The 14,647-nt window shown below is 35.0% G+C and overlaps 3 protein-coding genes across 26 annotated transcripts in view; 2 read left to right on the forward strand and 1 right to left on the reverse strand.

The window, feature by feature from the left end:
- Window positions 1–13,443, forward strand: part of LOC126372105 (perilipin-4) — a 30,801-nt gene extending 17,358 nt beyond the window's left edge. The window contains exons 3-30 of one of the 24 annotated variants that reach the window (XM_050017657.1): window positions 1,030–1,164; window positions 1,331–1,396; window positions 1,472–1,558; window positions 3,754–3,852; window positions 4,218–4,316; window positions 4,441–4,539; window positions 4,627–4,713; window positions 4,829–4,927; window positions 5,056–5,154; window positions 5,340–5,426; window positions 5,571–5,669; window positions 5,781–5,879; window positions 5,970–6,056; window positions 6,180–6,278; window positions 6,395–6,481; window positions 6,620–6,718; window positions 7,434–7,532; window positions 7,972–8,058; window positions 8,150–8,248; window positions 8,440–8,538; window positions 8,634–8,720; window positions 8,818–8,916; window positions 8,998–9,096; window positions 9,346–9,432; window positions 9,641–9,727; window positions 10,019–10,159; window positions 11,530–11,723; window positions 12,095–13,443. In XM_050017657.1, the coding sequence (XP_049873614.1) occupies window positions 1,030–1,164; window positions 1,331–1,396; window positions 1,472–1,558; window positions 3,754–3,852; window positions 4,218–4,316; window positions 4,441–4,539; window positions 4,627–4,713; window positions 4,829–4,927; window positions 5,056–5,154; window positions 5,340–5,426; window positions 5,571–5,669; window positions 5,781–5,879; window positions 5,970–6,056; window positions 6,180–6,278; window positions 6,395–6,481; window positions 6,620–6,718; window positions 7,434–7,532; window positions 7,972–8,058; window positions 8,150–8,248; window positions 8,440–8,538; window positions 8,634–8,720; window positions 8,818–8,916; window positions 8,998–9,096; window positions 9,346–9,432; window positions 9,641–9,727; window positions 10,019–10,159; window positions 11,530–11,723; window positions 12,095–12,190 (2,801 nt within the window). In that variant the 3' untranslated portion in view covers window positions 12,191–13,443. The remainder of the gene's footprint in view (window positions 1–1,029; window positions 1,165–1,330; window positions 1,397–1,471; window positions 1,559–3,753; window positions 3,853–4,217; window positions 4,317–4,440; window positions 4,540–4,626; window positions 4,714–4,828; window positions 4,928–5,055; window positions 5,155–5,339; window positions 5,427–5,570; window positions 5,670–5,780; window positions 5,880–5,969; window positions 6,057–6,179; window positions 6,279–6,394; window positions 6,482–6,619; window positions 6,719–7,433; window positions 7,533–7,971; window positions 8,059–8,149; window positions 8,249–8,439; window positions 8,539–8,633; window positions 8,721–8,817; window positions 8,917–8,997; window positions 9,097–9,345; window positions 9,433–9,640; window positions 9,728–10,018; window positions 10,160–11,529; window positions 11,724–12,094) is intronic. The other 23 variants (XM_050017658.1, XM_050017660.1, XM_050017659.1 and 20 more) reach the window with 23 other exon arrangements.
- The window catches only part of LOC126372093 (von Willebrand factor A domain-containing protein 8), a 240,443-nt gene that overhangs the window by 118,635 nt on the left and 107,161 nt on the right, over window positions 1–14,647 (reverse strand). The window lies entirely within an intron of this gene.
- Window positions 13,695–14,585, forward strand: LOC126372191 (28S ribosomal protein S18a, mitochondrial). Its single transcript, XM_050017856.1, has 3 exons — window positions 13,695–13,839; window positions 13,944–14,234; window positions 14,319–14,585. Exons 1-3 carry the CDS (start codon window positions 13,737–13,739, stop codon window positions 14,459–14,461), a joined length of 537 nt encoding a protein of 178 aa, XP_049873813.1. The 5' UTR covers window positions 13,695–13,736; the 3' UTR covers window positions 14,462–14,585.

Below are 14,647 nucleotides of genomic sequence, written 5' to 3' on the forward strand. Positions count from 1 at the left end.
TTTGCCTTTAAAATCCTATTAGTTAGAGATTACGTAATTTGTACCTACTACTTGCTCCACTGAAAGTAGAACAAAGATAATTCTAATGGGATTGTCAATAAAAAAAACAACACGTCTATTTTTTGTAAAGCATCAAATAACTATGTCACTGGGAAAAATACTACTCTATGCGTCATAGTCTAAATCTTGTCCTAGGTCATATTGATGAAATTTAATATAACGATGTACATCATACAGATAGCGAGTCATAAGCAAAATAAGATTCGTAGTGGGGAAAATTTTGGAGTAAAAATCTTTCATACAATATCTTGACAACAATAAAAAGAAATTAGGCAAATCGCTCGATTCCCGAGTAAAAAAATAGACAAATAGAAAATTAATAAGATAAAGCGTGCTACGTGGCTTGAGTCCATCCTAAATATTGTGTAAATTCAATGAAGCACGAGCTAAGCGCTTACGCAACCAGCGCAGACCGCAAATTTTAACTACAGACTGCAGACCTAGACTGAATTAAACATAACGTAACCTCTAATCAATATTCTTCAAGTCCAAAGAAATTAAGATAATGTTTGAGGAAGGTCAGGTCAAATGATAGGTTTGCGTAATAGCAACGCTTAATGTGAGTGCGATGTTTTGATGATATTGATTCTCGGTCCTGAAAACCTAATATGAAGATAACAAATTAATATTCATCTAATAAATTGTAATTTTAACGTATCTGACTGGACAATGATCAAAAAACTAAAATGGAAACGGTTCCAGTCAAATACAGATGATAAAGAAAGTCAGGGGGGTTAAAAAGGCCACATCGAAGCAATTCATCTAGAAAAGCAATATTGCTATTTGACATTTGTTTTGACATTGCTATTTGATTTACAAATACTAGTAATAAATAGACCGTCAACACCTACCTTACCTACACAAAGAGGTATTTTCCTTAAAAATATTTAGTAAGTATGTAGTCTAAAAATCGTAACATCAAATAACATTGCCTTTTTACTTATAATAATTAATACAATTTGCCAACAGCCAACGAAGCCAGAAACTCTGCCATCGACGCGTTGAACAAGGAGCTGGACAAAGTCTCGCTGGCCGCTGGTGAGGCCAAAGACGCAGCCGGAAAAGCTGTCGCGGACACCAAGAAAGTCGTCGACACCACCAAAGGTAAGCCAGGGGACCACGGAACAGATAAGTAAAGTTTTTTTCTCTGAATTATGCACAAGTGTTTTGCAAAATAGAACAGCTAGCAAATTATGAATTTATTTTCTCCTTTTCGATTATTGATTTTAGCTAGATTTATGTTCTTATTTCGCATTATTCGCACTTCTAGACACACTCGCTACGACGGTAGACAATACGAAGAAGGCAGCTGAATCTGCGTACAACACAACTAAAGGTGAGAGCTGATGCATTGTTAATTTTAGTTTAATTTTTCGAGCACCTAATTTTATAATTTATTATGCACTTGTAGATACAATTAGTAGTACAGTAGACAGTGGTAAGAACGCTGCAATGTCGGCAGTGGAGACGGGCAAGACATATGTGGACAGTGCTAAAGGTAAACAAACTAACATCGTTTTACATACTATGCATGACTGCTACCGCCATGATCCGCACTCCGTGTGGGTGGAACTAAAACTGTGCTCTAGCAATAAGATCGCGTTGACTTTGGGGAACAATATCTTACGTTGTTTTTTTATGTTTTTGCTTTTTTTAGTTACACACCGTTTCCAGACTTTCTAGTATTATAGAAATAGATAGTAACAATAAGAATCAATGATGTAGAAAACATTAAAACTTGTGTTGTGTTGTAGGCACATATCCAAATAGTACGCTATCAGTAGAAAGACGATTTATTGTCTCTGTTTTTATCTTACTTATCAATCATTGTTTATATTACTTTATAATTGTGCAGATTATTTAATATACTTACGTAGATAATGATCAAAAATCGGGTAGATATGTCGTTAATTATAGTAGAAATAGTCAGGAGGCGCTTATTTTTAAAGTTTCACTATAAATGTATATTCAGGACATGCATACAACTTTATAGCCCCGTAAGAAAAAAAATATTACAATACAAAAGGCTACTTGACATCCTAGTCAAATGAGATACTTTTTTCGAAACGTCAAATCGAAAGTTTTCTTTGGGGTTTGTCTGGAAATAATGTCCTGTGACGTCATCAATAAAAGCTCTTAAATGTCGTACTCATTGTTAAAATTTAATTTATAAATAAAATTCGAAAATAAGTCGATAAGTAAAATGAGATTGTTTTTTGATCATCTTAGACTGGCTTCTATTTCTAGATTAACATTTTATAATTTTTCTTTGACCTAGTCATACCCTAAACAGTATTATTAATAAGTATTGAAGGTATATCTTACTTACCTACACATATTATGTCACATGCTTGTAGTACAGAGTTTTTTACAACTCTTAAGGCGTGCAATTACCTTTAGTAGTAATGTAGTAGAGTGCATTATAATATACAGTGCATTATAATATACAGTGAAACTTGGTTAAGTGGGACCTGGATAAGTGAGAAACCTCCATAACTGGAACTCATGCTGAGGTCCCAACACTTTGGCACTGAATTACCTCTGTTAGTGGGACGAGGTAAGCCTCTATATCTGGGATTCGGTCTTTCGATTTATCATCATAGTTACCTCTATAACTGAGACAGCGAGTAAATTTTATATGCATAAACCTCTGTAACTGAGATAGCATTGTTTGTTTACTCATTCTTATTCTACCCACAAATTCCACACGTAATTCCAAGTACGTAAGTACAAATTTTGAGCTTCAATTACCTTCATTTTTAGTTTCGCTTTACTATCATACAGATGTTTATTTTGAAAATACATAACACGTTATTTTATTTAATGATCGCACCTGTATAACTGAAATAACCTGTATTCTCACCTCTATTAATGGAACCCTGTGTAAATGAGACAGATATTTATTTATACCTGTATATCTGAGACACTGGGTAAGTGGAATACCTCTATAAGTGAAACGACATTGCAGGTCCCTTGATGTCTCACTTAACTAGGTTTCACGGTAGTTAGTAATACACAGTTGTAATTGTAAGTATGAAGTTATTAGCACGGAATAGAAGAAAGAGGTTGGAAGGGCCAAGTGAGTGCGAAACGCGCGCCATACAAGTATGAGCAAATAGTTCACACTTCAAGTTTGCATTCCACTCCTGCGAAAACTTTACAAAGCACGGAGCTCCACGATATTATATGAAAATGTCGTCTTGTGCATTATAACCTGCAGGGCAAAAATCGACTACCAAGCAAGGAGATCCCACCTTATCACAGGAAACCTAAAATCCTTAGTATAATCGGCTATTTATCAAAAAAAAACTTTTGTATGCAATATGTTACGAAAATTAGTGATAGAATTGCAGCCTAACACATAAAATATACATTGCCGATAGAGTGGCTATGGAATTTGAGAAGCACTAGAGTTGTCGTAGTTGTCTGTTTGCAGGAGTAGTAGTATAAGAGAGCGGAGTTGAACCGGCGATAGCGGTTCTCATACAACTTGCGCGTTTGGGCCTTTCCATCCTCTTTCTTCTATTCCGTGCTTATTAGTACCACTGTAGATACTTAAAAACGCTTGTTCTTGTTGTGTTAAAAGTATTCATTTATTTTGTTATTTTAGTGTATTGTTTGCGTGTTTATTAGCAACATAATATGTTGTGAATAACATTTTGCTTGATTGTTTTTTTTGCCCATTAACTTTAGATACTGCCCAGCATAGTTTGCAATCGGCCGTCGACGCTACCAAATCGGTCGTGAGTTCCGCTTATGACATCGGCAATTCATATTACTGTAGCGCTAAAGGTATTTTTAATTTGCTCGTACGTGTTTTTTTAGTTTTTTTTTTACTACTAATAGCGTTTATGTAACGCTTTTTGTTCTTTGTACAAAATTATTTGTTATTTATTTCGTGATATAATTTTAAATAATTTGTTGAATTTTTTATTAATGTAAGTACCTATCATATTTTATTGTCTCGTAGAGACGTTAGAGAGTACAGTAGATATCACTAAGAAAGTCGCTGAGAGCACTATTGAAACTGGGAAATCTTTGTCAAAAGGGGAAAATCTGTGCCAAAGTTAAAGTTCAATCTTAGATTCCTTTTCATCTATTCTTGTCTTTTTTATGTCGCCAATGCGCATTAATAAATTTTATTTCGTTCACAATAGATACCGTATCCAACACAGTTCATGCCACAGTAGACACCACTAAGAATGTAGCTGCCTCAGTTTATGATAAAGGGGTTTCTGTCGCAGGAGCTGCTAAAGGTATTATATGTGCTACAAATAGAGTAACTTACATTTTATTCGGTTTATTTTTTGTTTTTTAATTTATAATTTATTTGCCATTAAAGCTATATTTATAATTAAATATGTTGTCCATTCACAATAGACACCGTAGCCAGCACAGTTCATGCCACAGTCGACACCACTAAGAATGTAGCGGCTTCAGCTTTTGATAAGGGAGTTTCTGTCGTTGGTGTTGCCAAAGGTATTAATGATGTCAATATATATACATGAATATTGAAATCCGACTCATTAGTTACTGCTGGTTTTAAATTACTTTTATTTATTGTAGATACGGTAGCAAGCACTGTAGATAGCACTAAGAAAGCCGCAGAGAGCACAATCGAAACTGGAAAGTCATATGTCGAGTCTGCCAAAGGTAAAATAATTATCCCAACAGCATTTTACATATTTGTTGCGTTTTGTAAATAATATGGAACATCTACATGACGTATTAATACATACATAAATGTTGTGTTCTCCATTCAAATTAGACACCGTAGCCAACACAGTTCATGCCACAGTAGACACCACTAAGAACGCAGCGGCTTCAGCTTATGACAAAGGAGTTTCTATAGCAGGAGCTGCTAAAGGTATAACAATTTATGTGCCGCAAAATTAATAAATTCTACGATTTTATCCGTTTATTTATTGCTTTTTTGATTAATTTTGGCATTGGAACCATTCTCATGTACTTAAATGTTTTGTCTATTCACAATAGATACAGTAGCGAATACAGTTCATGCCACAGTAGACACCACTAAGCACGTTGCAGCTTCAGCTTTCGATAAAGGAGTTTCAATCGTTGGTGCTGCTAAAGGTGTGTTGCCCATAATATTATTTTATTTGACATAAATACATGACTATATCCCAATTGGGGTAGGGTCGGGTAGGGTAGGGGTACATCCATCGCAATATACTTAAGTCCATTATTTAATGTTATATGAATTGGATTCTGTAGGTCTTTTATTATTCCTTCTTTTATATCGAATTTATTTATTGTAGATACAGTAGCAAGCACTGTAGATAACACTAAGAAAGCCACAGAGAGCACAATTGAAACTGGGAAGTCATACGTCGACTCTGCCAAAGGTAACATCAAAACTATTCAAAACCATAATATCACACATTTTTTCACATACTCGTATTTGTTGCGTTTTGTAATTCATTTGGAACATCTAAATTAATATTATGATATTAATACATAAAATAAGTTGTGTTGTCCATTTACAACAGACACCGTATCCAGCACAGTTCATGCCACAGTAGATACCACTAAGAACGTAGCAGCTTCAGCTTATGATAAAGGAGTATCTATCGCAGGAGCTGCTAAAGGTATTAATCATTTGTGTGCTATAAATTGAATAACTTTGATTTTTCCATTTATTTGTTGCTTTTTCGAATCGTGTATTTGCCAATGAACGCTATTTTATATAAATGTTGTAGACACCGTAGCCAACACAGTTCATGCCACAGTAGACACAACTAAACACGTTGCAGCTTCAGCTTTCGATAAAGGAGTTTCAATCGTTGGTGCTGCTAAAGGTATTTGTGTTGTTAATAGCAATGATTTTGTTGATTAAATTAATTACGATTATATTTCTGGTTTTATATCGAGATTTTTATTCATTGTAGACACAGTAGCGAGCACTGTAGATAGCACTAAGAAAGCCGCTGAGAGCACTATTGAAACTGGAAAATCGTACGTTGACTCTGCCAAAGGTAACAAAACGAACAAATCATACAGTTTTTATGTGTTTTTGTTGCTTTTTGTGATTAATTTGAAATATCTTCTTGACATTGGTAATTAAATGTAGTTAGTGTTGTGTTGTTCATTCACAATAGGCACCGTAGTCAGCACAGTTCATGCTACAGTAGACACCACTAAAAACGTTGCAGCTTCAGCTTATGATAAAGGAGTCTCTATAGTTGGGGCTGCCAAAGGTGTGTTGTCAATAACATAATTTTGTTTTACAATTTATTCTATTGATATACTATTATTATAAATAGAATTCAGTAGATATCATTGTTTATATCGATATTATTTTTATTTATTGTAGATACGGTAGCAAGCACTGTAGATAGCACTAAGAAAGCCGCAGAGAGCACAATCGAATCTGGAAAGTCATATGTCGGGTCTGCTAAAGGTAATATCAAAATTGTCAAAACCATCGAATCATAATGTTTCTTTCACGTATTTGTTGCGTTTTGTGATTATTTGGAACATATTCATGATAATATTAATGTTGTGTTGTTTATTACAATATAATATATTTGTACAATAGACACCGTAGCCAGCACAGTTCATGCCACAGTAGACACCACTAAGAATGTAGCGGCTTCAGCTTTCGATAAGGGAGTTTTAATCGTTGGTGCTGCCAAAGGTATTTGTTTCGTTGCAAGCTAATATAGTCAATTAGTGCAATCTCCTTGGAAACAGCTCGGGCTTAGTACTGTCATGGCGGGCATTTTAAGCCATATTCCAATCCATCTTTTGCATATCATCATAATTGGGTAGTTTCCTAGGTCGAAGATAAATTATGATATGTTATGACAAAAACGTTTTCTTTTTTCTATTTGACTTATTTATGAATTTTCGTAAAGAAAAATGTAATAATAAGTGCGACATTTTGTCATGTTTTTCTATGACGTCACAGGTTGCTTTTTCAGACAAACTCCATAGTAATTTCGTATTTTGACATTTTGTAAAAAGTAACTGATTTGACTAGTTGGAAACTACCCTATTATATGTAAAGGGCTTTTCCTACTTCTTTTTCTTTTCACTCACTTATTGACTCGATCTTATGTAATTATTATACAGGGCTGTTTCTACGGGGTTGCAGAGTAACTGTGTTTTTGTTGCTGTTTCGTAACTCTCTGTGCAGGTAGCTTTAAGTATCAAATCACTGTACGAAGTGCTTGTTTACACTTTTGTTGCTAGTTTATAAAAAAGTGTTAATTTTTCCACATTATCTGTTGATTCAGAAATTAATATTTTGTTTTGTATTGGTATCTTGAATCATTCATTCTTTACTAACTGTAACTATTTTATTTTCGTATTATTATATTTAAATATTATTTATTTTTCCATTATTATAGATACAGTGGCGAACACTGTGCATAGTACTGTAGATACAACTAAACATGTGACGGCTGCGGCTGTGGACAAAGGATCCTCTTTATTTGGCTCTGCTAAAGGTACTTCATCTTCATACGTGCCAGATCTTTCCTACATTTATTCATCATTAATTTACTCTTCAAAGGCCAATTCTTTTACTTCCTTATAAGGCACGACATTCACCTTCACTTTAGTCTGATCCATGTAAGCTCTAGATTTATTTATTTATTTTATTTATTTATTTGTACACAATGAAACAGACACAAGAAACATACAAAGAAAACAGATAGTACAGGCAAGCTACGCACGCTATGTACTTAGTCTTTAAATTCGACATAAAAATTACACTTACTGGAACATTAAAGTAGAGCTAGTTCAGGTATGTCATTAGGTATATGAGCAGGACCTTCAGTTATCATGAATTTAATGAATTTAAGTTCCATTTTTACATATATTTTTTTATTGTTTTCTATTATTTAATCGAAATTTATTTCATTATTATTTCTTTGCATATCATAGACACCGTTGCATACTCAGTAGATACAACTAAGAACTTAGCTGAAAGCACTGTTGACACTGGAAAGTCTTACTTCGATTCGGCCAAAGGTAACTTTAAATTATTTTTTATGATGTGGTTTTTCGTTGCCTTTTTTAATGAAAGTTATTTTTAATATTTTGTGTTGTTCATTCACGATAGATACGGTAGCGAACGCAGTTCATGTCACAGTAGACACCACTAAGAATGTAGCAGCTTCAGCTTTTGATAAAGGAGTCTCTATCGTTGGGGCCGCGAAAGGTATTTGTTGCAAGCTTTATGAAATTATATAAGAAATTATTAGGAACAATCATCATGTCTAAATCACACGTGAAGCGTATCCAAGTGCATCTTGACTGTTCCGGTCTTGTCTCGTCATACTACAATCCCATAGTGTGAAAACTTGTACCCACCTGTGATATAATATATAAATGTTATTATTGTATTTATAGATACAGTAGCGAACACAGTACACAGCACAGTAGACACTACTAAGAATGTTGCTGGGTCTGTTTATGATAAGAGTGCTTCACTTGTTGGAGGTGCCAAAGGTACATACATGTGATATATTAGACCCATTATTACAATATGATTTATTTTAAAGTTATTGTTGACGTTTGCTTAAACATTATGCTTCATATTGTAGATACAGTAGCGAGCACTGTAGATACTACTAAGGATTTCGCTGGATCTTTATATGATAAGAGTGCATCACTTGTTGGAGGCGCTAAAGGTAAAACACACGTAACAAACAAAGCATACATATTTAGTTACATGATATAATTTATATTGACGTATGCTTAAAAATTAAACTTGATATTATATTGTAGATACCGTAGCTACCACAGTACAAAGCACTGTAGATACTACTAAGAATGTTGCTGGATCTGTTTATGATAAGAGTGCGTCACTTGTTGGAGGTGCCAAAGGTATTTTAATATTGTAAACACACGTTAATATCAATTATGTTACTGTTGATGTCCGCCTAAACGCTATGCTTGATATTGTAGATACCGCAGCCACCACAATACAGAAATCAGTAGATACTACTAAGAATGTTGCCGGATCTGTTTATGATAAAAGTGCGTCACTTGTTGGAGGTGCCAAAGGTATTATGAGTGTACTCAACCACTGTGTACTATTACCAGTGCATCTATATATTAACCAGAGAATGTATTTATATCCTACGTTTTATTATTCTTCTAGTCATAACAACTTCACTTTCGTTTGGAAGTGATTCGAAACAAATTTTTGTTTTACTTACCCAAGTCTATGTTCCCCAAATCATCCATCACATTAAGTGGTTGCATGTGGTTTTCTTACTTTCTTTTCTGCTTAATCTTTATTTTCTTTTGTAGACACATTAACTAGTTCAATTAACAGTGCATCGGAAACTGCTGACGATTTGGTTGACAAATCCAAAGACGCCACGGAAGGTGTACAAGGTACCTCTTAATCTATAACTTCTGTTCTTCGCTTTGCATGCTTCTTTGAGCCTATGCCTATTTTGATTATAGTCGTAGCAGTAATTATTAAGAATAGTGCAGAGAATACTAACTTTTCCAAAAGAGTCGCGGGAACCAGTGTCATCGTCTATTTAGAAGGTAGCTTTGTCGGTGTTAATTCCATATTAACATTAGATATCGTTTGTAGATACCATACAAAGCAAGTTGGGTTCAGCACAAGAATCAGCTAAGTCGACAGTAGAAGACGCTAAGAAAGCCACAGAAGAGACTTCCGGTACAAAAACTCTGTGAAGAGTGTTAACAGCTTTTGATGTGTTGTGTTTTAATGCCAAGACTGAATTTCGCCTATAAACAGATGGATACACAAGCATTAACATGAAAACTAGATGCGTTGTAAAGAAAATTTTATAACTTCTGTGTGAAAACGGAGTGGTATATTAGATATACCTACCTGCATTCGCTGCAGCACTAACTGTAACATCACTAGATCTAAAAGTGCTTAGCGTATGTGAACATAAAACTAAGCGTATGTGAAGTTAATCTACTTGTTTTGTTCATCCCTTAGATACAATCCACTCGACTGTGGACGCGACGAAGAAGGCTGCTGAAGACGCCAAGGCCCAGGCTCTGAAGGCCGCGGAGGCCGCCAAGGAAGAGGCCAGAAGGGCCGCCGAAGCCGCCAGAGAGGAGGCTAAGAGGGCTGCTAGTAAGTACCTACTTAACATTGTTGTCATAAGTTAAGCTGCATCTAGGTATATCGAATTTTAAGGAAGCGGTATCTATTACTTAATGGGTACGAAACAAAATATAGGTACCTACAATACTTAATAGACGACGTAGAAATAATTTGAAGGTTGAGAAAAGCCGTTGAAAGCCTATTTTTCCGTCCGTTCAGCGACTTTACAAAGTCAAAATCTTTGCTTTTAATGTCATCAATTTACTTTTTGACATTGTGATCGATATGATCTCGTCTTGGCAACATTTTTACATGAAAATGTTTTTGTTGGGATTACATTTTCACGTAAGTATTAATTATTTATAGAAATGCAATAATGGATGAACTTTAATGTTTCTGTGCAAATGGTGCAGGGAAATTATGAAAAAATAGCAATTTGAATTGTAAACACACTTTTAAAATTAGAAGTAAAATGACCTAAGCGCGGGTAATTCCGCAGTCGATGGCGTAATGCCAATTAGTATTTCAAGAATTCAATTGCAATCGAAATGCGTCGGGGTGCATTGTCAACATCGCCACACTTAGTTTCTCGTCTTTAGAGGTGTTACATATACTTATTATGTACCTATAATTGGCACTGTAATTCGTTACATTGTAAATAATTCACGTAACTATTTTATTGAACGCCTATATGTATTAGGCGTAATGGAACAAACAGAAATTAATGGATTACGATTTTTACAATATTCATGGCTATCTTGACAAACATGAATATGGTAAAAATTTTAGTAGATTTCATTACTACACTACTTAGTAATGAGGAGTTTGGGAATTCTATAATGAACCGACAGCGAATAAGAAACAACGGATTCCGCTGTTTATCTTTCCGGCATGTCGTACCTAGAAATCGACAGAGATCGTGTCATTTCTAACATAATGAGGCATTATATAGGCGTTGGGCTTCACTCTTATCACCAAGTGACTGACTTTGGACTACGTATCTTCTTGCTTATGGCTTTGCCTACGGATGTTGTAAACTACGGGCGTTAGTTTAAATGTATAGGGTGTAGATACATCATCATCATCAGCCCATTAACGTCCCCACTGCTGGGGCACGGGCCTTCCCTACGGATGGATAGGGTGATCGGGCCTTAAACCATCACGCGGGCCCAGTGCGGATTGATGGTTATTAACGACTGCTAATGCAGCCGGGACCAACGGCTTAACGTGCCTTCCAAAACACGGAGGAGCTCAAATGAAAACTTTTTTTTGTGGTCACCCATCCTATGACCGGCCTTTGCAAAAGTTGCTTAACTTCAACAATCGCAGACCGAGCGCGTTTACCGCTCCTCACACACACCCTATGTGTATGTAGTAAAGTGTAAAAAATCCTGTAACAGACGCAGCGGTAGACTCGTCCAAGAAGGCGGCGGAGAAGGCAGCAGCGGACGCGAGCAACGCAGTCAACAGCGCTGTAGACGACACTCTGAAGCGGGTGGAGGGCGCTGCCGACGAGGGACTCAAGAACGCTGGCCAGGTCGTTGATGCCAAGATAAAGGACGCTGACAAATACCTCAGCGAGAAACGGGACACGGTGAGACACCTACTTTATTTAGATTATAAACTGTCAATATGCTCCATGTCCCGTCCAAGACAAAATGTGATCTTTTCCCGACGGGATGCGATCCAGCCGCTGTTTCATTACTACCCACAGCGACCCCATCCTTTAAGTAGCGATCTCGCTTTATCGCCACCTGGAAAGCTAGATATCGATCGATGTTCTGTGCTGAAAATGGTTAGTAGAGTTATGATCGTATGACAAGATCCTGTTTTTTTTTTCATATTATAACTATTCCATGTAACTTTTTTGAACATAATTACAGAGAGGCTAGTGTCAAACAATAGTAAACACAAGGAATAAAATGCTTACTCACGTAATTTATAATTTTCCTGTTTCATTTCCAGTTCACCTCAAACCTGTCAAACGCGGCCCACCAGGGCGCGGACGGGGCTGCAGGACTCCTGAGCAAGGGACTTGGCAGCTTCGGTGGCCACAAGTAAACATCTACTCTCAATCGTCATAGGGCCATAAGTCATAACGCTAAGCTATTGGGGAAACTACAGATTAGTATAGTATTATAATATATTATATTTAAAACAAGACCTATCTATATTTCCCGTTATATTTTATAGAATATATTTAATTATTTATACTATATAGAGTATTAAGACAATTATAATATACATACTGGACTCGAAATAATGATAATAAATCATACATGGTGCAATCTGTAAGTTTTCCCGTTTATTGTTATTGTCACATTTTGTTTATTACGCACAGCTAAGTGTAATGTAAGTTTTATCTCTGTTACAAACAGTACAACTTAAGTTATTCACGCGAGAATTATAATGAAAATACGTAACGTTTATTGTAGATATTATTATTGTATTGCGTTATAATTGTATCAAATATTCAACGAGCATATTTTATTATCTGGATACTTTTATTATACTTTTTAAATTGTGTATTTTTTTCCTAATTACATTTGATTGTGTTAAAGAAAATACCTTTTAAAAATAATTTTTAGTCAAGACTCGATTGCAATCTCATAAAAAATGTATGTTGTCGGTGTATTTTTATGTCTAGTTTATAAGTTATTTTAAGGCATTCAACAGGATTGAACTGCATTTCAAATGCATTTTGCAAGCCTACTGTATAACTTAACGTCACAAGCTTGGCCGTCCGTATATTGAAACTTACTCTATATTTACATGTACATTTACTGAACAAATGAACTACTTATATGCCTACTTACACTATAATTTTTAAATAAGTAAGTGACTAAGAGAGGAACCTATTATTCTGATTTACAAGCGATCATGGTTTAGCTTAGATAAGACCAATTTCCATTTGTACGGTACCTAAGCGTTCTATAATCTATTATTTAGCAACTGAAGGAATATTTTACAATATTATAGTTTACCACGCTACCTGCTTGCAGGATAATGGGTTCAACTTAAGGTAATCCCCTATGAGCTAGTTTACACTGCTTAGCAGTATATTTTACGACAGAAAATATATACAGATGTAGTTAAATAAAATTTTAAATTTGTTGCTGTATTTTTCTAGTGCTTTATAATGTTGTTGCTTGATATACATTTTAAATAGTAGAGCAAAATAAATACCTTTATTTAATATTTACATTTTTAACACGAACATGAGCATATAATAGATGTTTTGTTTGTACAATAAACATTTTTAAATTCTATATCTTGTACCTATATGTTGTTTCAATATATTACTTTACATCATATACTGTTTTATTTAATCCTTATTTATTTTCGATTTAGTTTATGGAGTTTTTATAACTAAACATACTTATCAAATATAAATACTACCCCATTCAAAATGGTATAAGATTTTTGCCTGGAAAAAACAAACACAATAAAATAAAACTAAAATAATTCCAATTTCCCGCTTATTTCATAACCGGAAACATGTGTTGCAAGTTTTTACTACCTTTTGCTACTATATATAAACATTTCTGCAAAAACGAAACGCTCGATTTGACATTCACTTGTCAATTTTGACATATAAACAATAAAGATGGCCGCGCTAGTGAGGACAGGAATTTCCTTCGCAAAAAATGCAATTATTTCTACATCTACGCGTGCTATTTCGACTACTGTTCCATTAAATTTAAGGGAAAGTGAGTAAAATACATGATTCAAAAAATATCGCCATTTAAATATTTTTTTATAAGCTTTAACTTTTGAGGTTATGTTGTTTCTAATATAATTTATAATTTTGTAGTTCGTGAACGCAAGGAAGGTTCGACAGTAATAGTAGAAGGCGTGAGTGTGCCCTCGCCACGCACTGAAATTCTTGTGCGTACCGACAAGCTCGCTGCTAATCTTACTGACGAAAATGGAAAGCCGCCTTGTTATATGTGTTCCCTGGGTTTGGACGTGAAGCACACAGATGTCATGATCCTGAGTCAGTTCGTACGGTCAGACGGCTGCATGCTGCCGAGACGCATCACAGGCCTATGCCGGCGTCAGCAGAAGAAAATTGGCAAGATGGTGTCTATGGCACAGAAAGCAGGTTAGTTTTTTCCATATCTAGTCTCAATAACATTACCTATGTGTGGATATAAAAATGCCTATTACCAAATTTAATTATTTCCAGGTTTAATGATCAATATGACACCAAGCAATTGTAAAGGAGATCCAACGAAGCGAAAGGACCATAAAAAGTTCAACACTTACTATGATGAGAAGACAATCTTCTGGAAGAGAATACCCAAACCTAGTGACCGGTTCAAGCGATAATGCTGCTTATAGTTTTAAATGTTAAAAATTCTCCAAGAATGTGTGCATGCCTGTTAACAGAACGGGCATTGAGTATCAGGCATTTTACTGTTATGGAATAGCAATAAAAAATATAGAATAAACATATGTGCCAATTATTTTTTATGAATAATAACATAGATAAAACTTAAGAAAAACAGTTGAAAA

Source organism: Pectinophora gossypiella, chromosome 13 (genome assembly GCF_024362695.1).
Source record: "Pectinophora gossypiella chromosome 13, ilPecGoss1.1, whole genome shotgun sequence".
NCBI lineage: Eukaryota > Metazoa > Arthropoda > Insecta > Lepidoptera > Gelechiidae > Pectinophora > Pectinophora gossypiella.

Coding starts and splice junctions, on each gene's coding strand:
- LOC126372191 (XM_050017856.1), top strand. CDS start 13,737: ATGGCCGCGCTAGTGAGGACAGGAATTTCCTTCGCAAAAAATGCAATT. Junction 13,840..13,943: donor TCCATTAAATTTAAGGGAAA/GTGAGTAAAATA, acceptor ATAATTTTGTAG/TTCGTGAACGCAAGGAAGGT. Junction 14,235..14,318: donor GTCTATGGCACAGAAAGCAG/GTTAGTTTTTTC, acceptor AATTATTTCCAG/GTTTAATGATCAATATGACA.